Source organism: Delphinapterus leucas, chromosome 15 (assembly GCF_059928025.1).
Source record: "Delphinapterus leucas isolate spDelLeu-1000000601 "Yukka" chromosome 15, BTC_Dleu_Yukka2, whole genome shotgun sequence".
Lineage (NCBI taxonomy): Eukaryota > Metazoa > Chordata > Mammalia > Artiodactyla > Monodontidae > Delphinapterus > Delphinapterus leucas.
Window position 1 is genome coordinate 61,278,859 of NC_143143.1, and position 25,330 is coordinate 61,304,188.

General features: G+C 44.6%; 1 protein-coding gene across 1 annotated transcript; it reads left to right on the forward strand.

Annotated features, from left to right (window-relative positions):
• Positions 1–6,428: 6,428 nt before the first annotated feature.
• TBC1D20 (TBC1 domain family member 20) lies at positions 6,429–24,094 on the forward strand. The gene is made up of 8 exons (XM_022592783.2): positions 6,429–6,633; positions 13,035–13,220; positions 16,587–16,667; positions 18,975–19,161; positions 19,342–19,443; positions 20,382–20,523; positions 21,353–21,540; positions 21,803–24,094. The coding sequence occupies exons 1-8, from the start codon at positions 6,564–6,566 to the stop codon at positions 22,056–22,058; spliced, it is 1,212 nt and encodes a 403-aa protein (XP_022448491.1). The 5' UTR covers positions 6,429–6,563; the 3' UTR covers positions 22,059–24,094.
• The last annotated feature ends 1,236 nt before the right edge of the window (positions 24,095–25,330 follow it).

Genomic DNA, 25,330 nt, shown 5'->3' on the forward strand with positions numbered 1-25,330 from the left:
GCAGAAAAAGATTCCATGTCTATAGGAATGCCATAGACTTGTGCATTTATTTCTACAGTTTTACAGTAGATGGCAGTAAAATACCTGGTTCTAGAAGAAAAAAAATCCATGCATTAAATATGACAGGTTTTCAACAGATGCAAGTTGTTTCTAATTTCCATGAAGGCCAGCATTGCCCTGTTCTCGCCCCCTCTCACTCTTCTTTAAGATTCTATCACTCTTATCTCCTCTGAATTTTTAATTTCTCTACTGAAAGCCAAATATTTTTGCACTATAGCAAATTACAGTCTGGATTTGCCTCCCTGCGGTCATAATCACCAGAGATTCTTAGTGGTCTCAACGTAAGAAGCTCTTCCCCAGGCACCTCCAGATGGGAGTTTATAGGATGGACAGTCCCTTTCTTAGAGAAGTTCCCGAGGGGATTGGTATTTCTGAGTCAGCTTTACTCTTGCATCATCAGCTTGGACAGAATTTTCTTGGCTCCTCTAATGATGAAAAGGAAAAGCAGCAGCAGCTGGCAGCTGGCTTCCTGATTTCACCCTGTGAGTCGGAGTCTCGGCTACAGCTAAACATTTGTAGACTTATCTAGAGAGGGAGGACTTTGCTTCTCTGTGTTGAACAGTTCTGGGAACTCCACGGTGAACTTCCTATGAAGAAACCTAAATACCCACAGCTCTCCACACCTCATTCTGTTCCCTGCTCACCCACTCAGCTCTGTCCCCTCGGCCCAGGATCGGAGTTTCTTATGGACTCATCTTCTTGACTGGTCTTTCCAGAATTCGTTTATAAAATATGCCGCTCAACAGACGTGTTGATGTCTGCGAGCCTGGTCCTACGCTAAACACTGGAGATTGGGAGAGATGAGACGCAAGCAGAAAGGCAGGAAACAAATTGTTCCCCAGGAAAAAATCATATTGCTAGTCAGCATGGTGGATTGAGCTAACTCGTAAGTACCCACCTCCTGCTCCAAATATGTGAGGATGCTGACTGACATAATTTACTTTCAAATAAATAGCCAATTTCAAAGAAAAAAGTGGAAATTCCCAGGTGGCAGAAAGGAAGACAGCATTCATCCTGAAGGTAAGTGGGTGTTGAAGTCACAGTGAGCCCCCGACACAAGGCTTGGATACAGATGGGCCTCAGAGCATAGGGGCTAAGGTTTGAATGCCCCCAGGGAGATAGGAGACAGCCTCAGTGCCTTTGAAGGTAAAAACAAAGAATCCCCTGGCACTTGAAAGAAAAGGCTGCTTCCGGGTAAAAAGATTAGAGGAAAACAAAATATTAGCTGTAGTTGCTTCTGGGAAGGGAGTTTGTGATGTTGTACAAAAACTCCTTAGGAAGAAAGAAGTCCTGAACTCTTGGGGGAGGAAGAATGGTCAGGAAAGCCTTCCCAGAGGAGGGACTGCTGGAGCTGGCTTGAGAGAGGTCCAGCCTTAGCAGGTTCGAGCTGCCAGAGCCCGCACTTGCCATCAGAACCCACGTCTCTTGCTTAGTTCGGCTTCCTGGACTGCCTTTTCATAGCTGTGCTTCCAGGAATCCCTGTCCAGGTTTCTAACGAATCATTATAGATAAACTTTCTTTCTCTTGCTTTTTGCTCTCTGGTCCTTTCAACAAAAAACACATTTATCCTCACACAGATCTCTAGGTCAGCTATAGTTCAACTGACCTAAACTGGTTCAGCCAAGCAGCTCTGCTTCAGGTTGAGGATTGACTGGGCTGGACTGGGCTCCTGTGTTGATTGGTTTCAGGTTTGCTCCATGTAGTTCCTTCTGGGTCCCATGCCGAAGTTGCGGCAGCTACCCAGGGCATGTTCTGGTGGATTGTTGGGGCACAAGAGGCCAAAGGACAGACACCAAGCCAGAGAGAAATCCAAGAAGCTCTAAGAACACCAAGCAAACTTATACACAACTAGGCATATCATATTCAGAATGCTAAAACAGAAGACAAAAATCTTAAAGGCAGCTCAGAGAAAAAAATGACATTGCCTACAGAGGAAGCTAAGAATTATCAGAGACCATGCAAGCTAGAAGACAGTGGAGTGACTTTAGTGCTGAAAGAAAAACAAAACAAACAGTCAATTTAGAATCCTATACCCACTGAAAATATCTTTCAAAATGAAGAAGAAATAAAGCTTTTTCTCAAAGAAAAACTGAGGGAATATATTGCCAGAAGAAATATTAAAGGAATATTAAATATTAGAGGAAGTTCTTCAGACAGACGGAATATGATGCCAGACAGAAACTTGGATCTACACAGTGAAATTAAGAGTACTGGAAATGGGATAAATGAAAGTAAATTTTTAAAAAAATTTAATTGCCTTAAAAAAATAATTGAAGTGTAAAGTAGGAGGTCATCAAACTTTCTGTAAAGGAACAGATAAATAGTTTAGGTTTTGCAGGTTATATGATCTCTTGCAAGCAATCTACTCTTTGTGGCATGAAAGCAGTCTTAGACAATAGGTAAGTGAGCATGGTTGTGTTTCAGTAAAACTATTTATGGACTCAGATTTGGATTTCATATAATTTTTATGTGCCGCAAATTATTCTACTTTGATTTTTTTGCCAGTAATTTAAAATTGTAAAAGCCATTCTTAGCTCATGGGCCATACAAAAGCAGTCAGCGAGCTGGTTTTGGCATGCATATGGGTCATCCTTTGCTGGCCCCAGGTCTAAAGCAAAAATACTAGCAATGAATTGTGTATTTATAGTGTACGTTAAATTTTTAAAATGTGAATAAATGAATTGATATATCCATATGATGAAATACTAAACAATAAAAAGTAATAAACTTGATACGTGCAACAACATGGGTCAATCTTAAAATAATTATGCTGAGTGAATACCAGACAAAAAAGACTACATACATTCCATCCATATAATATTCTAGAAAATGCAAACTAACTAGTGACAGAATGTAGTTAAGCGGTTGTCTGCAAGTGTGAGGTGAGGCGGGGTTCCAGGTAGAAGGGGAAGAGAAGGAAGGATTTCAGAAGTGAAGCAAAGCATGTGACAACAGCATGGAGAACAGAAGGGAGGAAATGGGAATCTACAGTTGTAAGGTCTTTATACTATCCATGAAAGCAGGATATTTGAAGGCAAATTGGTTAATTTAAAATGTGTATTGTAAACCCTAGGGCAATCACAAATTAATCTCCACCTCTTGCCTACTCTCAGTCCCAGGGTCTGGGGACTTTTCTTGGAAATTCTGAGACAAAGACGATTCAGCTATATTTCACAGGGTCAGATGCAGAAAGTATGTGAGAGCTAGGGCTGCCAGAATCATATTATGAACCCAGGGCCTGTGGGAGAATGCAGTCAACATGAAGAAATGGGCAGCTGAGAGAGAGAGGGAGAGAGGGGACGCAGAAGGGCAAGAACTTTTCAGTTACGTGAGCCAGTAAATCTTTTTGCCTGTGCTTTTTTTGGGGGGTGGGGGGGGTAAAATTTCCCGTCACTTGCTGTTTAACAAAATACCACAAATTGATTGAAGGCCTACAGGAGAGTATCTGCTGCTTTGAATTTCTCCAGGTAAGGCCTGCACCTTCTTTTAAAGCAGCGGTCCCCAACATTTTTGGCACCAGGGACCGGTTTCATGGAAGACAATTTTTCCACGGACCAGTGGGGAGGGATGCTTTTGGGATGATTCAAGCACATTAAATTTATTGTGCGCTTTATATATTACAGTGTAATAATAGAAATAATAAAATAATTATACAACTCACCATAATGCTGACAGGAGGCAGAGCTCAGGCGGTAATGTGAGCGATGGGGAGCAGCTGTAAATACAGATGAAGCTTCACTCGCTCGCCCACTGATCACCTCCTGCTGTGCGGCCCGCTTCCTAACAGGCCATGGACCGGTACCTGTCCGTGGCCCGAGGGTTGGGGACCCCTGTTTCAAAGGACTTGATCGATTAGGTCCACCCAGGCCAATCTTTCTTTTGACTACAGGGTCAACTGATTCGAGACCTTCATTACCTCTGCAGGATCCTTTCATCTTTGCCGTATAACATCACTGGAATCATGAGACTGAGATCCCGTGATAGTCACAAGACCTGCCCACACTCAAGGGGAGGGAATTAATTAGGCATGTATACCATGGGGTGGGAATCTTAGGGACCATCTTAGAATCCTGCCTGCCAGAGTGACCTAAGATGCCCCTGTGCCCTGTACTCAATCATGAATCTCTTGGTTTCTGGGATTTTCCATGTTCTCCCAGATTTCTAGGTTGCCCTCTGTCTGACCTCTTTTCACTTGGCTTTGCAATTGCCTGGTTACTTGTCTCTTCCCCTTTAGAAGTTGAGCAACTCAACATTTGTCGCTCTACGGCCCACCTCATAGCCTAGCACTGGTTTGGGCCATAAACATTTGTATGGATAAGTGGAGGTGATTCTTATTGGAGATAAGGATTAATCTAGATGACATCAAAGACCACATTCAATGCTAAAAAATTCGTTAATTAACCCTGCAGACTCCATCCAGTCCAAACTCTTTGAATATGGTTTAAGAGGTTCTGTCTAATTTGTCCCTGCACACTTCTCTGCCCTCACTAGTGTCAAAGTTCACTTTGTCTTTCATGCTGTGCTATAAGGACACTAAACCACTTGTAGTTTCTAGACCATGATTTGCTTTCTGTTAGCTTCAAGATGGTGTCTGTGCTATTTTCTCAGACTAGAATGCTCTTCCCTACATCAACTGACCTACATCAATTGACTACAAATGTGCAAAGGAACTTAATTGACTAAGTTTATTAATGGTACTGTTACCAACCCAAACTTGGGTCTGCTTGCCCGTGCACAGTAAAGCCAATCTACTGACACCAAGTTGTGGTGAAAGAAAGTGCAGCATTTATTGCAGGGCGCCAAGCAAGGAATCCAGGCAGCTGGTGCTTAAAAGACAAATTCCCTGATGGGTTTCAGGGAAAGGTTTTTAAAGACAGGGTGAGGGAGAGGGGTTGTGCAGTGCTTGATCAGCTCATGGACATTCTTCTGATTGGTTGGTGGTGAGATGATCGGGAGTCAACATCATCAACCTTTTAGTTCCAACTGGTCTATGGACAGCACACAGTTAACTTCTTCCACCTGGTGGGGGTTTCAGTATCTGCAAAACAACTCAAAGGATATGGCTCAGAATATTATCTACAGCCCTTGAGGAGGAACTAAAGGGCCTTGACTTTGTTCAATGGCTAAACTATTATTATTTTGTCTCATTTGACTGTTTTCCTTTCTTTCTGTATTTTTCTCACTTCTCAGATTAAATTTGTTTTTTGGAACTTGAGGAAGGCCTAGGAGGCTAAAGTTTTTCTACAGACAAGGGGCAGGCAGAGGACATGGTTGGCGGGTTGGGGATGGTGGGGGAGTCTGTCCTGGGAAGGCCCCATAGGGTCCTGCTCAGTTACAGTACCAAAGTGATTGTTAAAATTTACTAGATTTATGAATGGAATTGTAAAATTTGTCAGTTGAAGGAAAAACAAGGTTTGGGGATTTCTAAATTTAATACATTGAGTATTAGTTTTAAAAATCAAATGAACTTCAGAGTAATTTCTGCACATGAATGCTACCCAGAGGACATAAAAGAGGACTTAAAATGTGATGGTGGACCATGCAACCTGAATGAAACCAAGACGGGCCAGTAGTAATGGGTTCCATGTGCTAGACGCCTCAGAATAAAGAATTGTCATGGTAGGGGTCATCCAGCAACCAGAATCATGGGAGTTTCAGTGAGGGAGGCCTAGCATTGGAGATTTAAGAGGTGGGGCAGTTTCTGGCCACAGTGATAGGGGTGTGACCAAGGGAATGAGTGGCCTATTGAAGAGAAAGGACTGTCATTGGAGACGAGGCGGTCAACGACCTGATAAGACAGAGATGCTCCTTTTGGATGAATGGCCAGTTTTGTATAACTCAAAGGGAACACTGCTTACATAACCGTCTATGTGAACAGCGTCTTTGGCATTGTGCGGTGCACAATCTGCATAACCGTATGCGATGGTTCTGCTAAACCCTGACGTCACCAAGTACGATGACAGGAGTACCTGTGGGGAGTGAGACAGCAGGTAAAATTCTTGGTAAGCAAAAACAGAGTGAACAATTATGGAGTAGTTACTATATGCTTGGTAGTGTTCTGAGCACTTACCCAAGAACTCTTGTGAGTTCAGTAGTTTTATTATCATCAGTATCATTTTACAGATAAGAGAAACAAAAGAAATGATAAAATCTGCTCCTGAACACATTTCTTCAAGAGTGCCACGCGCTGCAAATTCAGTTGCAACTAACTCTCCGGGGCGCGCTCCCCGCGCTCTTCCTCTCACCGCTTAGGGCGCCTGCGCGCGGGTCCGGGTGACCGCCGGCTGCCCCCGCCGCCGCCGCCACCGCCGCCGCCGCCCGCCCGGCGTAGCGGGGTCACGTGCTGGCACGGGGCGGAGCCCGCGCGGGGACGCCTGCGCGCCGTGGGCTGACCAAGCCGAGCTTACCCCGCGGAGCCGGCGCTGGATCCCGCGGCCGCTGCCTCGTCTTCTGTCGGCTCCGCCGCCAGCCGGGGCTCGGGCCCGGGCCCGGGCCCCCGGGACATGGCCGTCCGGAGTGCGGAAGATGATGGTCCCACCTCCAGCCGCTGGGACGGCGGCGCGGGGAAGGCAGGTACGGAAGCCGGCCGGGGCGCCGGGAAGCGGCCTGCGAGGACGGCCTGAGGGACAGGGGCGGCCTTAGGGTCAGGGGACAGCTGCCGGAGGAGGGGGCCGGGGGACCCGGGACGACCGCGCGGGGTGCGAGAGAGGAAAAGGCTGAAGACCCGGGTCACGTCTGAAGTGGAAGAGATCCTGGAATTGGGGGTCAGCGGATGCTGAGGGGACCGGAGGAACCCCGGCTGCATACCCGCGCCCCCAGTGGGAAGGACGGGGCGGGCGGGGGCCCCGCGTCCCACCTTGTCGCATCTGGAGAGGAGAATTGGGTCTCCCTGAGAACCGAGGCCAAGCCTCGCCCCCGACCGAGACTGTCCGGCCACGTCCGCAGGCTCCGGGGGCCGCCTCCCTAGTAGTGGTCAGGCCGGTTTCCCAAACTTCATTCATCGGTCGCAGTCTGGAGTGACGCGGTGACCGTGGACCACATATTTCTTCTTTTAATTACCTCGAAATTCACCCTTTAAAGTGTACAGTTCAGTGGTTCTTAGTACATTTTTACAAGGTGGGGCAACCATCGCACTGTCTTAATTCCAGAGCATTTCTAATGCCAAAAAGAAAGGCCATCATTCCCCAGGCCCCATTCTCCACAGCTCCTGGCAACTACCAATCTACTCTATCTCATCCGGTGCCACCTATTTTAATGTTTAATTGTGTAAAAAACGAGTCTCTCTATTTTTTTATACTGTCTTATACTAATTTCCATGAAATCATGGTTTCGTTGTGCGCTGTTTTCAAATACCTTTTGCATACAGTTAATAAATGGAGAAGACTAAGGTAACTTTCCCACTTTTCCATCTTCTGGTGGGTGGTGCCCATAATAGAACCAACCACATATTCAACCCACGTTTTGATGAAGCACCTGGTTATTCACATTTTGTTTCTCTGGGTTCATTTTGTTATTGCCCTTTTCTCCTATTCTAATGCTGCATGGAAATGGAGCTCATTCCTCGTATTACTCCTCTAGGCCCTTTGGCCTTGTAACCCTTTGCTGATGTTTATATAACATCTGTCCTCATGGCATAATAGTCATTGCCTCAAGTGGTATGGGTCTTGTGACATGATGTAGTGCAGCTGTGCCTAGGTTGCGAGACTTTACCCTTGTTTCTTTGATTTTGCTTCTTTGGATAAGTGGGAGGAATTTAGAGATGAGAGGAGTTTGTTTTTCTGTTTTTCTTGTTTGTTTTTAATCATAGGAGAATTGACAAAGTTACTAATACTATTAACTCTCTTTTGTCGAGGTTACGATTAGATTGGTTTACTGTCTAGGATATTTGTCTCCATTTTGGGGGTAGTCTTTCTTCATATGTGCATGTCTTTATTTTTCAGGTAGTTAATGAATCTCTGATAATTTGGGTACTGTTTGTTGAAACTAATTAGTACTTCCAAAAACAGAGTTTCTTTTATTTTGTTTTTAATAGGATCCTTACTCAGAATAAGGTAAGGTTTTCCTCTCCCACTGTATTTCTCTGGTACAGATATGAAGTTCAGGCATAAATTTTTTTTTCAAGCATAAATTTTTAAGTTAATTTCCAATGTCAACATCAGGAGTTCAAGGGGTGGAGTAGGGGGTGTCTGTCTGGGAGGATCTCTTTCAGACTTGCTCTTTCATGGTTTTGATTAAGGCTAGCTCTGCCTATTTAAGTTTAACTTCTGTTTAAAGTCTGTAAAGCTTTCTTGACATGCAAACTTAAACCAAATAATCATTATGGAATTTTATTCTTGCACATAAGATTCATTTATTAAGCGTGTAGATCATTTACCTGATCTAAGTCACTGATGTGTATTTTGCTGATATGGAAAAACTTTTAGAGGAAGCATAGCTAGTGCTCATTTTTAGCCATTGCCCTTTCCTGTGTATTAAGTTCCCCAAGCCAGATGCTTTTGAAGATACCTGTTGCTCTAAGGAAGCAGAAATCTCTACCTGAGTTCCGTAGCCAGAGTAGGGAGAGGTTTGAGACAATAACAGACTCAGCCATCTTTATCTGAGTTGTTAAGAACTACTGTTTCAGTGCTCCTTATTTAAATGATCGTTTTAATAGAGAGCAGGCCAAGTAGTACCAATGTCATTCCTTTTTCCTTTGTTGAACGAATTACTTTTCAGGCAGCAGGGATTTATTTATAGCAGCATCTTATATTTTGCGGCCGGCTCTAGAATAGTCATTTCATTCTGTCGTGGTTACGAAAGCCAAGACCTTTATTATAAAGAAATTTGGAAGATATCAGCTTTGGAATATATAATACATCTCCCTTATAAGTGGAGCAATTAAAAAATTGGAGAAGAAAGGATTCAAGGGGATTTGAAAATGTGGGCTTTTATCGCAAGCCCAAATATCGCATTCTCAAGTCCAGCAATGTGTCCTACCCCAAAATCCATATGTAAAGTTTATCTTAAAATAGTTAGACATTAATTTTAACCTTTTTCCAAGCATCCCAAGAATAGCTCTGACTTTCCTCTTTCTGAGGTGAAGAGGATATGACGTGTAAATTAGTTGTGCATTTGAGACTCTGCAGAACCTCTTCTCCCTCATTGTGTAGTCTAGCAGTTGAATTCATCACTATGTAATTTATACATCTCTAGCTCACTTGAGTTTGCTGTTTTCTCCTCCCTTTTTATGTCACAGTCAAAGCCTGTATGTACGTTAGGTGCAATGAAATATTTGTCTGTGGGTGTGGCACACGTAGGAGTGCCTTCATCTGCCACTAACATTTAATTGCTAGAATATGGGATTGAGAAAGGCGATATTGGGGTCTGAACAGACAGCCACTAAAACCCACAATTGAGCAGCATTCTACTCTGGGAATCACCAATAGCTTTAGAAAAAGGTCAAAGTGCCTACAAATCTATGTACAGTTTTCTGGTGTGGATATTCTTAACAGTAATATGGGGAAAATAATGCCATTTACTATAGGCCAATTTTTCCAGAGGAACAATAGCTAAGCTAAATTATTTGTTCTGTTGCGCTCGTATGTGTTGAGTTCCCACAGAGCATCAGAATCAAGATGATAGCAGTAAATTTTGAAATGCAGGATTTAAGTAGAATCCAAACAGAGTTTTTAGAGAAATAAGTATTGGAGCTGTGGTTTGGGTTCAGAATTAGTTAAAATTTTGGCTTATTATTTACCAAAACCTACTGGAAATCCAACTGATTGCAAACAGTTTTATTTCCTCCAAGATATAAACAGTGATTTTCCTTTTCCCCCAGATTGCTGAATAGCTTAAGTGGAAAGAGGGGTAGGGTGGATATATGTCTTGAAAAATTGAGGAAAATTTTCCATACTCTTAGAAAATAGGTTAACAAGGTTTCTAAATGTCAGCTGCCTCGGTAAATATTTAGTATTACCATTTAAGTGTTCTTAATTTATGATGTGTAGGAAGTACAAGAGCACTCTAAGTTAAAAAAATTTTTTGATATCTGATTTTTTTCTTTGTTGGAAATTAATTCAATTCCTGCACATATTTTGTCTCAGCCTATGTTGTTATATAAAGTCTTTTCTGTTTTCTGTGTCTCAGTGATCCCTCTTTGGGAACATAGAGCCTTCTCTTCCAAAGGATGGCCCTTTGACCCAAAGTAAAATCCCTCCCTGTCTTCCCCTTCAGTGGAGGATAAATCCAGTCCAGACTCTTCTATTAGCTGCATTTACTGCAGTCCTTCCAGCCTCTCTTCCTTTACCTAACACTTCAGCCTCTTGGAATTTTTCTGTTTTCGGGGCATGATGTTTCTTTCATGTGACAAGGTCTTTGCACATACTCTCTGGAATGCTCTCCCTTCAGCACACTCTTCCATGTGCAAACTTTTCTTTAAGGAGGTACCACAACATATTCTTGGTGAAGCCTTTCCTGATTGCCTCAGAAGTAGTTATTCTTTCCTCTGGGTTTTCATGATTCCTCTGGGTTTTCATGATTCTTCATGGTTCTGTTATATCATGTGTAATAATTATGTTGCTCCCTACTGTGAGCCTCTCAAGGGCTGGGAGAGAGTCATATTCATGTTTTTATCCCACTATGGTGCTTACTACAAGTAGTTGCTCATTAAATGATCGACTGATAAATGAATGGATAGATCAATGGACAGATGGATGGATGGTAAGACACGCCCAAGCCAAGAACTTGAAGCACTTTGTAAATAAACATTTGACTAGTTAGGTGCTGTGCTGACAGGAAATTGAGACTTGATTTTTCATGATTTCTAGGTAGAGTAACCATTTAATTTAGCATCCAACCTGGGACATTTTTGAGAGTGTGGATGGGAAGAAGAGTTTGCTATGAACAGTTATGCCAGGACTATAGGTGTAAACCAGAAATCTCTCAGACAAACTGGAACAGATGGTCCCCTACTAGGTCACCAAGGAAAATAACAGTCTAGCCAGGAGAACAGGTTTGCCAGGGTGAAAAAGCACCTGGTCCTGTCTGCACCTCCAATTGCATGTTAACTCCAAACCAGTTGGTGCCTCTGTTTATATGGTTTATATCACAGTTCTCATAGATAGGTAACCAGGACCATTAGTACCAACTTTCATTTGCGTTAATAATGTGCAGCTTTATCATGGAAACAATTTGTAGACTGTTGCCTCAGAATAGAACAGTACTGAGGAAAGCTGCTTAGTGTCTGTTCTAAAACAGACATCTACCTTCTGATGTTAGTCCCTTCTAAAGCCTAACCTACTTCCACTGTTATTCCTCTCTAAAGCCTAACCTACCTTCCAGTGTTATCTTCCACTTTACATTAACTCCAGTGCCCTGCACCTAGTATATGCTACATAAATACTTACTATTTTTATTTTTTAAATTATTTATTTATTTATTTTGGCTGCTCTGGGTCTTAGTTACAGCACACGGGATCTTCATTGCAGCATGCGGGATCTTTAGTTGAGGCATGCGGGCTCTTTTAGTTGTATCATGCGGGCTTCTTAGTTGTGGCATGAGGACTCTTAGTTGCAGCATGCGTGCAGGATCTAGTTCCCCGACCAGGGATTGAACCCCATCCCCCTGCATTGGGAGCATGGAGCCTTACCCACTGGACCACCAGGGAAGTCCCCATAAATATTTTTTAATGAGTTCATTTACTGTTAAATGAAAGGGCCTGTGTTTCTGTCTCCACGCCTTTCTTCTGCTCTCCTCCCAGCCTCTCAGAATCCTCCCCTTTCTTTTTTTTTTTTTTTTTTTTTTCCCTTTCTTTTTAAATTGCACTCTTCAGTAATGCATTCTCAGATTAGCCTGACCCACAGCTGTCTGAACTCTTGGTGTCTGCACATACCTTTTTTGGGCAATTATAGTGTACTGCTTTGTGACATCTCTTTGGTGTTGTCTAGTTTAACTTTTCTTGTGTTTGCTGTTCCTAAAATCAGCCATTCTGGTGAAAACTCTGACAGCCTATTATTACCCCATTATTTTAGATAGAAAAATTATAATATGATGCACATTAACCACAAACTCTCAACCAGTCTCCTAAAAAACTAATTTAAACACAGCAAAATGCCTGTGTATAAATAAGAGACTACCACATAAGGATATAAGATCCTTAAAACAGTACTTCCTGATCATCAGTAATTAATATGGTTCTTGAGAAACCGTTGCTTTGTATGCAGTATCATGCCTCTCTTACCACTAGCCACACTGGAGACCCAAGTATACCCTTTGACATTCTACTTTTGAATATATCTCCATGTGATTCTGATGTTTTACCAGTTGTATTAGTGTGTAACCGGAGACTTTTTCCATGTGTGGTTTTGTTTAAAAAAGTAATATTGAGGACTTCCCTGGTAGCGCAGTGGTTAAGAATTCCCCTGCCAATGCAGGGGACATGGGTTCGAGCCCTGGTGGGAAGATCCCGCATGCTGTGGCGCAACTAAGCCCGTATGCCACAACTACTGAGCCTATGTGCCACAACTACTGAAGCCCACGCGCCAGAGCCCATTCTCTGCAACAAGAGAAGCCACTGCAATGAGAAGCCCACACACCGCAACGAAGAGTAGCCCCCGTTCTCCACAACTAGAGAAAACCTGTGGGCAGCAACGAAGATCCAACGCAGCCAAAAATAAATAAATAAATTTATTTTAAAAAGAGAGAGAGAGATGTATGCTCTGTAAAGTTTAGCATTAAGAAAGCACAGTCATTCTATTAGGAAAAACTGTTAGATATATCTGAATGTACTGAGCATTTATTATAATTGTGTGTCCTTTTTTGTTACTTATATGGCATATCTCCTTAGTGTTTTGCACACTATGTGCTAGTGAAATATCGGTAGATTGACTTCAAATATATCTACCTTACCTCAAACCAAGCAAGGAGATTGAGCCCTGAAGAGAAAATGTACAAATGCTGAATATGTGCCTAACGCCCTTTTCCCTTCTGTTTTGCAGACTTTAATGCCAAAAGGAAAAAGAAAGTGGCAGAGATCTACCAGGCTCTGAACAGTGATCCCACTGATGTGGCTGCCCTTAGACGTATGGCTATCAGTGAAGGAGGGCTCCTGACTGATGAGATCAGGCGGAAAGTGTGGCCCAAGCTCCTCAATGTCAACACCAATGATCCACCTCCTATATCAGGTAATTAGGGGTGAGGTGCTGTGAAGGGGAGCTTGTCTAGGAGGCAGGGAAAAAGAATGCCAGGGTCTTTGATTTTTATGCTCATTTCAAACCAAGAGTAGATGAGTAAACACCTAAAGCATTTTAGGATATGCTTGAGCCTACTCTGGAAATAAGACCAAACTGGTAAGTAGAATTTTAATAAAAAATGGAATGAGTTTTTATTAGGTAGGTAGGTAGCTAGCTATTACTGGCTAGTTAGGGGAGTTTATTAAAAATGTATATTCTGGGGCTTCCCTGGTGGCACAGTGGTTGAGAGTCCGCCTGCCTATGCAGGGGACACGGGTTCGTGCCCCGGTCCAGGAAGATCCCACATGCGGCGGAGCGGCTGGGCCCATGAACCATGGCCACTGAGCCTGCGTGTCAGGAGCCTGTGCTCTGCAACGGGAGAGGCCACAACAGTGAGAGGCCTGCATACAGCAAAATATATATATATATATATATTCTGGGAATTCCCTGGTGGTCCAGTGGTTAGGACTCCATGCTTTCACTGCCGAGGGCCCGGGTTAGATCCCTGGTCAGAGAACTAAGATCCCACAAGCCGCACGGCATGGCCAAGAAACAAACAAAAATGTATATTCCAGTTTACGTTCACTTAGAAGTGGGTTGTAGGAATATGTATTTTAACAAGAATCCCACCTAATTCTGACACACATGGACTGCGTTTTGAGAAACGTGGGGCTATAGGAAGAGGTAATACCTCTACGGTCCTTATAAAAACAAAAAAACTTTTTATGAGGAAATACTAAGACCATTTTGAATTCTAAAATTCTGTAATTCTATGAAAAACTGTTACAGTTGGCCCCTCCAAGTCCAAGGATTCAACCAACCATGGATCAAATATATTCTGTAAAAAAAAAAAAAACCTCCAGAAATTTCCAAAAGCAAAACTTGAATTTGCTGTGCTCTCCAACTATTTACATAGCATTTACATTGTATTAGGGTTTTTTTTAAAATTTATTTATATTTAATTTATTTATTTTTGGCCACGTTGGGTCTTCATTGCTCCGCACGGGCTTTCTCTAGTTGCTGCCAGCAGGGACTACTCTGCTATGGTGTGCATGCTTCTCATTGCAGTGGCTTCTCTTGTTGCGGAGAATGGGCTCTAGGCATGTGGGCTTCAGTAGTTGTGGTGCATGGGCTCAGTAGTTGTGGCTCGCGGGCTCTAGAGCACAGGCTCAGTAGTTGTGGCACACAGGCTTAATTGCTCTGTGGCATGTGGAATCTTCCTGGACCAGGGATCACACCCATGTCCCCTGCATTGGTAGGCGGATTCTTAACCACTGTGCCACCAGGGAAGTCCTGTATTAGGTTTTATAAGTAATCTAGAGGTGATTTAAAATATACGGGAGTTGTAAAACAACTATACCCCAATAAAAAAGAAAATTAATTAATTAATTAAAAAGTATATGGGAGGATGTGCATGGGTTATATGCAAATATTAGACCACTTAATACATGGGACTTGAGCATCTGTGGATTTTGGTATCCTTGGGGGTCCTGGAACCAATCCGCCTTGAATACTGAGGGGCAACTGTACTTATTTGCAAGGCCCATGTAGTAAAAAAAAAAAAACTTCCTTAGAATACAGTGCAGAATACAAAAGAAAGTATAGCAAAACAGTGAATCCACTTTGTCATTTATTCACTCCACAAAAATTTATTGCTTTCCTGCTATGTTTGGCAAAAGTCCAGGTGCTGGGGATTCTTTCATTCATTTGGCAAGTACTATTTGTGCTCCTAATGTGTGCCAGGTACTAGAGATGATTAAAACAGCCTCTGCTGATAAAAAGTTCACAGTGTTGTGGTACAGCCGAGTAGATGGTTTTTTTGTTTTATTTTTTAGTATACCTATTTATTTTATGGGTTTTTTAAATTAATTTATTTATTTATGGCTGCGTCGAGTCTTAGTTGCGGCACGCGGGATCTTTTGTTGCAGCGCTGGTTTCTTCTTCATTGCATCACACAGGCTCTGTTTCAGCATGCAGCCTTCTCTCTAGTTGTGGCGTACAGGTTTCCTCATTCTAGTTGTGGTACGTGGGCTCCAGAGGGTGAGGGCTCTGTAGTTTGTGGCACTCAGGCTCCCTAGTTGAGGCACGCGGGCTCGGTAGTTGTAGCGTGTGGGCTTAGTTGCCCCACAGCATGTGGGATCTTAGTTCCCCGACCAGGGATCAAACCCACATCCCCTGCACTGGAAGGCGGATTCTTTAACACTGGACCGTCAGGGAAGTCCCTGAGTAGATGTTTTTTTGTTTTGTTTTGTTTTTGCGGTATGCGGGCCTCTCACTGTTGTGATCTCTCCCGTTGTGGAGCACAGGCTCCAGACACGCAGGCTCAGTGGCCATGGCTCACGGGCCCAGCTGCTCCGCGGCATGTGGGATCCTCCCGGACCAGGGCACGAACCCGTGTCCCCTGTATCGGCAGGCGGACTCTCAACCACTGCGCCACCAGGGAAGCCTCCTGAGTAGATGTTTTAAGTTGCCCCTTGTTATTATCTTTGGAACCGGGCTGCCTCAGAGCAGTGATCTTTTTGTTGGAAGGAAAAGGCATTGCTGTATTCACACTCTAAATCCTGAGATGGTATTCTGTCAGATTCCAGATTTCCCATATCTTTATAAGATGAAGTCTGTGTATGCGGAAGTATTGTACAGGCTCCTCTAGTAAGTTTTGATTTCGGTTATGAAGGAAATGTACACTTTTATATATATAACAGCTAGAGACTGCCTCCTTACTTTCAGTTGGGCTTAACAACTGAACACAAGTACTGTCTCCTGTTTGCAGTGTCTTAGTTTTAGAATTGCAGGGTCGAGAGAGGTTAGGTTCTTTTTTATGTGAGTTTATCTTAATACTCCTTTCTGAACAGCTCAGTGTTCCCTAGACTTTACAGATGTTAGAGTTTTTCCAGTGGTCTGTGGTTTCCACATTCATGATCTTATTTGATCCTTACAGTAATCTGAGAGGTACACACGGAAGGGAGTAATCCCCATTGTACAGATGTGGGCTTTGAAATTCAGAGCAACTCCCGGTGACACACAGTAGCAGCCTGCATGCAGCTTCTGGCCTCCTGACTTCTCCTCTGCTGCTCTTTGCACCCTGTAGCCTCCTGGATAATCTGTGTTCCCTCCTCTTATGGTCATCATGACTTGCGTGAAACAGCGTGTTTGGAACTAAACCAGGGATTCCTCTCCAAATGTTGTATCTTGAGTCATGTCCCCTTCAAGAAAAGCCCGAGTATGTCTTTCAGGCCTTTTATGTCATGCCAGGATGTTTTGCTCCTGATGTGGCTTCCCAGATGTTCTTGCAATAACATGTTCTTTTTCCTTCAATAGGGAACGACCTACGACAGATGAGCAAAGACTACCAACAAGTGCTCCTGGATGTCAGGCGGTCTTTACGGAGGTTCCCTCCTGGTGAGACGTGCTCTCGGTCTTCCTGGGTGGGGGGTGGCGGGGTGGCTTCTGTCCCAGTTGCACTTACTTTCTTGTGTTGGTGCTTGCTTGTCCCAGGAAGCTTCCATCCCAGCACAGAGCGTGACCACACGCAGGACCCTACCTCCTCAGGGACCCATTGTGCTCCCCATCTGCCGCGTCATTCTTTCATTGTCTCAGTCAGTTCAGAACCGCACTGTGAAGGCCTGAGCCTAAAATAATGTGTTTTGGCCTAGAGGTGGTGGATGAGAGAAGAGGGTTTTTCCCCCTTCAGAGCCTTAGAGGAGACTTTATAGGGATTGCTAGAGCCATCAGTCAGGCTTTAAAGAGCCGATTGGTTTGGAAGTGGTCACTATAACAAGAACTATTAATATCTTCATTTATACATAGCGGTATCTTGCATATACGTATATTGGGGCCCTTGGACTGGAAGGAAGGCCAACCACTACATGTTTAAAGAGTCTGTTCCTAAAATTGTCTCCCCATCCCCAGGAATAATGAGAAGAATAACCATTGTCTCCAGTTTCACAATGAAGGAAACTGGCCAGCAAACCTCATCTATTTCTCTTCCTTTGGCAACTCCACCTTAGGTCCATGAAGAGAGGAGAATTGCTAGAGGGAACAAGAGCCTCTAAACCCATTTTCTCACTCTTCTGAACCCATGCTCTGGCATTGGATTTTGTCTGTTAAAGGGCCTCTTTCCTGCTTGCACCCTTGGTTCCTGGAAAGGCTCTTTTCCTATCCTGCTGGTCTTGAGGAGACCACGCAGGACAGATGCATTCCATGTTTTTCCCTAGGTAACCTGTTTTTCCTCTGAGCCCTTTATTCCTCTTCCGCTTATGTGACATCAGTCTATGATATTATTCTTGTAGGCTGAACTTTCCATGTGGTTTCATATTTTTTTACATTCACGTTCTTCTGAGCTTAGCTGACCTCTTTTATACTGAAAATTCAAATAAGGTTTACTTTTTTTCTCTCACTACTTTCATTACTTTACCTATCCATAGTAGTTGGTTTACTCCATGTTCTTTTTTATCTTTTCGAGTGTGCCTTTTTGAGAAGGGGTAGGTAGAAACGGGCAAGAGATGAGCTTCACTCTCACCTAAAAACATTTGTTCAGTTTAGTCTGGGCTCTTGTATTAGCTGTTTTCTCTCATAAGATCTGTTTTTGACTGGAAAACCTAATGGTGTAGGAAAGCTGTGCTGTGCGCCGTTCTTCTAAAACAGGTCATGAGGCCATTTTTATACTAAAAGCCAGATGAGCCGAGGAGCCACACTGACCGCTGCCAGAACTAGGTGCACGCGCCAAAAGGTCTCCCGAGACAGCCTTTTCTGTTTCCAGCTGCGTCTTTGGATCAAGGAAATCAGTACTTCCTGTGATATTTAGTTTGTTTCTGAGGGCAACATGCATCTCTCACGTTTTTTGTTTTTATATAATTTCATACCTACAGAAAAGTTGCAAAAGTAGGACAAGGAATTCCCCAGGTGGCTTTTACACAGATTTTCTTATATGTCAACCTTTTACTATATTTACCTTAGTATTGCTTTCTCTCTCTCCTTTGTGGTACACACATGCAAATTTTTTTCTGAACTATTAAGAATAAATTACACACATGGTGCCCCTTTATTCCTAAATATTTCAGGGTATATTTTTTTAAAACACGGCTCTTATTACATAATCACACTTAAAATCAGTATCACATTGACAGTATTTACTGCTAATACAGATTTTATTCATATTTCACCATTTATTCCAATAATGTTCTTTATAGGAAAAGGAGATACAAATTCATGCATTTTCCATTCAGTCTTCGTATCTCTTTAGCTTCCTTTATTCTGGAATAGTTCCTTTGTATTTTATGACAGGCCAGTTATTTTATAAAGTCTCCCTCAGTTTCGGTTTATCTGGTGTTTCCTCCTTTTAAGATTCAAGTGATGAACTCTTGATAGGAATTCCACCAAAGTGGTGCTGAGTTTTCCCTGCAGCACATCGGGAGGCACGTGCTGTCCACTAGTCACACTGTTGGCAGCATGACCTGTGGTGACCCGGGTTTTAAGATGGTGTTGGTTGGGTTCCCCCACTGTAAGGTAGCCAGTCTGTGGCTCTTTCCTACATGTCAGGCAGTATCAACAGTGTGTGTATCTTGAATGTGTTGCCAAATTGTTGTCATTAATTTTCTTTTATTAAACACTTTCTCTGCTAATCCACTGCTGACCGTCTTCCCAGCCTCTGTGTTACTAGGCTGCTTGCCATGTTCAAGTGCATCTCCCCTGCCCTCCCCTCCCCAGGCATGCCAGAGGAACAGAGAGAAGGGCTCCAGGAAGAGCTGATCGACATCATCCTCCTCGTCTTGGAGCGCAACCCTCAGCTGCACTACTACCAGGGCTACCACGACATCGTGGTCACATTCTTGCTGGTGGTAGGCGAGAAGCTGGCAGCATCCCTGGTAGAAAAATTGTCTACCCATCACCTCAGGTACCAGCACAAAGCAGCATAAGAGGATGGGTGTCACTCCTCAAGTCGCCCTGGGGATAACTCCTCAGCCCATTTCCTAGTCAGTGTTTTCAGTGGTTTGAACCCCACTCCACCCTACTGCCCCCAAACCCTGATCCCAGTATTTGGTCTGACCAAGCTCATTGAATTGTCTCCTTCTAGGGATTTCATGGATCCAACAATGGACAACACCAAGCATATATTAAACTATCTGATGCCCATCATTGACCAGGTGAATCCAGACCTCCATGACTTCATGCAGAGGTATATATGTGTCTACATTTATGTGTGTACGCACACACACACCCCTCTTCAGCTTTCTCCTAGCCTCTGTTTATTCTTCACAAGTGTAGCTCAGCTGCATCATCATCTCATGTCGATTAGCGTTACGTTCTTCCGAGTTGTCCTTTCCAGTTGCCAGCAGTCTGGATAATTCAGTTCTGTGCACAGTCTTGGAACACTCTTTGGGTGCTGTGCTTCTTGGGGGATAGAAGAGAGGTCACAGCCCATGCCCTTGAGGAGCTTACCTCTAGTGGAGGGAGGTGGACAAGGTAAGTACGCCAAGGTAGACTTTGAGGTTACTGCTGCAACAGAAGTACAGAGTTCTATAGGATCCAGAGGCGAGAAGGACAAGGCCATCTGTGGGTTGTTTTACTCACCACATACCAAGGAGAAGAAATACTTCTTTGCAGCTCTCATATGATTTTTCTCTTCTGTTTAGTTGGAAATGTGTCCTTGGCCAATGCCTGCCTCTGTTTAAAAAAGAAAAAAAAAAAGGCTGTGTCTTAAGGTGTTTCAGTCACCTCATGTTAACTAAAATCAATACAGTTGTGTTTTCAAGCCTGAGAATATGTGCCTGTGCCCCCCCAAAGGATGGACTTTCTCAGAAGGAAAATGGTGATGTAGTTCTCTGAAAACAGCTAATTCTTGTTGCTTTAGTTGGCGTTTGTCGGCCATTAGGAGAGACCCAGGGAGATAAGGCCACCAGGACCCTATTGTGATATTAGTGTCATGATGTTGGGTATATTGTAAGGACTTTCTGTGTTGTGAGAAGAAGAGGCTGAATTTGTAGGTGGCTGAATTTTCCAAAAAGCATGTTTCTCAAATGCTTTCTTCACACAGCACTGAGGACACAGAAGGCCCAGGGAGGGGGAAGGGATGACTCAGCAGGGAACCTAACATCTGGACTTCCTTGCTCCTAGTGCCGAGGTGGGGACCATCTTTGCGCTCAGCTGGCTCATCACCTGGTTTGGGCACGTCCTATCTGACTTCAGGCACGTCGTGCGGTTATACGACTTCTTCCTGGCCTGCCACCCGCTGATGCCCATTTACTTTGCAGCTGTGGTAGGTATAGACCATGAGCCAGCAGCTTGGTGTGCATCCTCAAACCCAGCTTGATCATGTTGCCTAAAGGGAAACCTGGTGATTATGGAAAGATGCCAAAGACAGCACTTCCCCAGGCTGGCGTCTCTGGACACTGTTCTGTGGAATGTTAATGGGAGAGTCATGGGAGAAAAAAATGTTCTGTGTAACAGTAAGTTTGGGAACTGCTAGTTAAACAGAGTTGTTAGATTTGTTTACTGCTTGATTCTTCTGAACCTTTAAAATGCTCGTGTGCGTTGTGAATTATCGGGGTTTCTGTTGACAACTCCTGGAGCTCGTACAACCCCAACTCCGGGTTTAAGAAAAGCAGAAGTGTGGCATTATGATAGAAAGTTGAGATGGCTTTTAGTCGGGGTTGAGGGGCCCCAGTTATCAGAGGGGCCTGAACCATCTGGCGTGAGGGTGGAGGTGGGCACTCACAGCACTCTTCATTGTCCTTTAAAGAGAGCAAGACCATTCTTTCTGCTGTTTCGAACCATTTCTTCTGTGCTGGAGCTAGGAATCTCCAGTAATCCTTCTTCTTTCCTTCCTCCTAAAAGAACCTCCTTCATTTAATTGGTCAGCCTTTCACGTCATGGGGTGGAGGTTTGCCTCAGCAGGAAGGGTTTGCCCAGTGGGAAAAGTGCTCAGATGTGTACATCATTATTTCCTAGATGAGTACAAGAATTTGCTGAACCTTTGGGGTGAGCCCTGTTTGGTACCAATTGAAATTCACCTCTAAGGAGAATGAAATGAAGTGGCCAAGGCCCTGTATGTTCTGCTCTCTGATGCAAGGCCTTGCTCGCCACAGATCGTGTTGCATCGAGAGCAGGAAGTCCTGGATTGTGACTGCGACATGGCCTCGGTCCACCACCTGCTGTCCCAGATCCCTCAGGACCTGCCCTATGAGACGCTGATCAGTAGAGCAGGAGACCTCTTTGTCCAGTTCCCCCCGTCCGAACTTGCTCGGGAGGCAGCTGCCCAACAGCAAGCTGAGAAGTGAGTGGGGCCACGGCACCGGCTGAACAGGGGTGTTCGTTAGTGAGCAGAAATGATGGAAGACGGTGTCTGCTGGGGACGGGGCTGAGAGTGGTGTTTCCAGAGACCTATGCTTATGCTAGTGGAATCCCCACTTGAGACTTCATGGGTCTTTATAAGAAGAGTTTTCTGAGCAGTGGATGTCTCTGCCCTTAGCCTATTTAATCTAGTTTTTTCCCTCCTTCTCTTATCCCATTCCCTTCTGTCTCCTTCTCCTCTGCAGAACGGCAGCCTCTACCTTCAAAGACTTTGAGCTGGCATCAGCCCAGCAGAGGCCTGACATGGTACTGCGGCAGCGGTTTCGGGGACTTCTGCGGCCTGAGGAGCGAACAAAAGATGTCCTGACCAAACCAAGGACCAACCGCTTTGTGAAGCTGGCAGTGATGGGACTGACGGTGGCACTTGGAGCAGCCGCTCTGGCTGTGGTGAAAAGTGCCCTGGAGTGGGCCCCAAAGTTTCAGCTGCAGCTGTTTCCCTAAATGCCTGAGAAGACACTTCCTCTTACATGACATCAAGGTCTCACCCTTCCATGGACAGATTGGGAGGGGGTGGAATTTCCTTTATTAAAAGGGTTTCTGTCAAGGGTTTTCTATTTCTGCACCCTTTCCCCGGTCCGTGGATGCCTTTGCCTCAGAGGCCAGTAGCAGAGCCTGCGTGACGCTGGGCACTCGGGTCCTGAGCACAGAACTCTTTCTGCCTCACAGTGGGCTTCTGAGTGGGCTCTCTGCTGCCTCCTCTTGTGTTGAGGGAAGTGGGTTTCTGCAGCTCCCGGCTGCCTTTGGAACCCGCTGGGCCTGGTCACTGGGGAGCATCTTGGCTGCTCGTAGTAAGCTGGACCGCTGAATGCCCTCCTGGCAGCTCCTCCCGTTCTGACTGCTTCAGCCAGACAAAGAAGGACGGAGCTGCTGCTAAAGAAGTCAGACCTTGGAATGAAGGCGAAGGGGCAGAGAAGGCCAGCCTGGGGGCAAGACTGGCCCCCTTTTAAGAACAGCTCCATTAGCTGGTCGGAAATCTAAGAGACACATGTGAACTAGGTTACTAGGTAAATCCTACCTATTTTCAGGCTAGAAATCACTTGGGCATTTCCAGTCAAACAGGAAGGAATGTTACGTTTTAGGGCGCAGACATAGGCTGGTTTTTGCCTGCCTTTTTTTTTTTTTCTCCTTATTCTCTTCCACAAGCCACATGACAATGCATATAAAAGACACTTTTAGTACTATTTTTAGAATTACATACACCCAACATGTAAAGTACCTGCACTTTTAAAGTAATAGTTCCTTCATGGAAAAAAAAAATCGTTCTCGTCAGAAGGATGAGCTTCTAAAACCCTGAAGTTTCCTTTCTACTCAATTATTTAACATTTCACTTTAGTCAGAGTTGCTATTTGTAAACAGCCCCACACTTCCATAGTGCCCTCTTCTTCTCCAGCTTCCCTTCCTTCCCTCCTGTTTTCCTCCAGTCACCCTTCTACTCCCAAATAGGCATCCACTCACAACCTTGGCTTTGTTTTTTGGGTTTAACTTATCTCCTCAACTGCTGGTCTCTCCTTCCTGGTAGGAAATGTCACTGGGAACTCGTCCGCACCCAGAAGGGGACAAACTGCATCCTGAAGCGTGTGGTGGGAGCCTGGGACAGCCAGCTCGAGGCTTCCTAAGGACTCTCCAGGTCTTAAGAACAAGATGGATATTCACTTCCTCTGGTACAGCTTTTCCAATAAGCGAAGCCAGGTTTGTTTTAGATTAACTGTGGCTTGAATAAAAGTGCCTTTTGCTGCTCTGAAGAACTGGGGTGTATAGTACGAAGCAGCCATGTATTTTTATTTTCCTGGTGTGTTGCAGGCACGTTCTCTCTTGGCAGGTGTTTTCTTAAAGTAAACATGCCAGCAGCACTCCACCCCACCACACCCAGACCTCCACGCCCTCCCCACGTGCCCACGGTGTGCAGAGTGGTTAGGAGAGGCATCTGCCCACACTCAGTTACACTAAGCACTTTACAGCCCCAAGCCCAAAGTGGCAGGTCATCCTCCATAGCAGGAGTCCCACCTGGGGCTAGCATGGTGTGGACGGATTAGTCTAGAAAGTGGTAGATTTATCAAGACAAAGGAAGTTCTTCCAGGATCCAGATGACGTGACAGAAGTTCCCAGTCTTCTCCTGCAACAAATTTGTCCTCTTGTCATCTTTCCAAATGGGCAGCATCGGCCCCTCCTGCCACAGGCCCTTGGGCCGGTCTGTAAATACTGAAGGAATTGATGGGGAAGAGGAAGGGAGGTGCATGTGATCAGGGTCCCAAGGCCATGGCTTTTTGGATCCCAGGAAGCAGGTGGCATGGACTTTTGTTGTGGCCTAGGAAGGAGGAAGTTCATTTGTTTTATAGCTTTTCTGACATCAGGATTATCCCCTGCCAATGAGAAGAAAGCATTATCTTTTTACCTTCAAGTGGTTTACTATTCTGTAAGGAATATGTGTAAATATTTTGTACAGAGCCCTGTATGAAATAAACAGCCATATGTGGCTACTAATCGCTTCTGTCATTCTTTCCTTGTTGGAGTGGCTTTAGCTTTAGACATCTGGCCTTGATGCTCCCTCCCTTCCACCCCTGACCTGGAGATGTGCTGTATCTGTGGACTCCTGGTTGGCCTTGACTTGCCCGGAGAGCTTGGACAGTACCTGCAGTCCTGTTTCTGTTTTTCCCGAGGCAAGAACCCACGTTGCCTTGGTCCACTGTTGCCTTGGCCCAGAGGGGAGACGTAAGGGGGCTGAAGGCTGAGCAGGCATCACTCGGCTCCCCGACCGTGTCCCACCACCGTAGGCCAGCTGCCCATGCTGTCCTTTGATTTGACTTGTGGAGGACACAGGGCTGGCCAGGACACCGCCCTGCCTCTGGGACCTCACCAGAGAACTGCATTGAAGGAGCAATTTGTTTTCAGTGGCAGTTTCATAGTTGATTGAATGTAAAGAGAATTTTGATAAATAGAAAACTGAAGGAAGGGTATGTGTGGTGAAATAAATATTTGGGTTTTGTCCCCACTTCCCCTGAAACCCTTAGAATTTTCTGAGTGATAGGAGTGTCTTTTGTTGTTCATAATGATTTCCTTTTGATCCCACCTGAGTTTATGCTAATGAAGTGAGTTAAGGTGGGACCCCTGGATGGCACAGGTCACCGGAAAGACCAAGTGATTAGAGCGTGAGAACTTTGAGCCCCACCACTGACCTCCTGGGAGGGGAGGGGAGGCTGGACATTGAGCACTGCAAAAACTCTTGATTCAGAGATCGGGAGAGCTGCTGGGTTGGCACACACATCAAGGTGCTGGGAGGGTGGCATGGCTTGGGAACACTGCACCCTCTTCCCCCCCGTTCCTTGCCCTATTCATCTCTTTTATTTGGCTGTTCCTGAGTTGTGTCCTTTATAATAAATCAGTACATGTAAGTAAAGTGTTTTCTTGAGTTCTGTGAGTACTTCTAGCAAATTATTGAAACTGAGAGGGTTTTGTAGAAACCACTGAACTTGTAGTTGGCCAGGCAGAAGTGTGAGTAGTCTGGGCACCCCATTTGCAGCTGGATCTGAAGTGGGACAGTCTTGTGGGACTGAGCCCTTTAACTTGTGGCATCAGATGCTAATTCCAGGAAGTGTCAGAACTGAATTGAATTGTTGGACACTCGGTGTTGGAAATCAGAGAAGTGGTGTCAGAAAATACTGCACAACACGCAAGGCTGAGGGGAAATTAGTGTAAAAATAATAGCTGAAGGGCTT

Bases quoted from the DNA above. Each gene is read 5' to 3' on its own strand.
- TBC1D20 (XM_022592783.2), top strand. From the start codon at position 6,564: ATGGCCGTCCGGAGTGCGGAAGATGATGGTCCCACCTCCAGCCGCTGG. The intron at 19,162-19,341 runs GTACCAGCACAA...GTCTCCTTCTAG, and splicing joins TTGTCTACCCATCACCTCAG to GGATTTCATGGATCCAACAA. The intron at 19,444-20,381 runs GTATATATGTGT...CCTTGCTCCTAG, and splicing joins CTCCATGACTTCATGCAGAG to TGCCGAGGTGGGGACCATCT.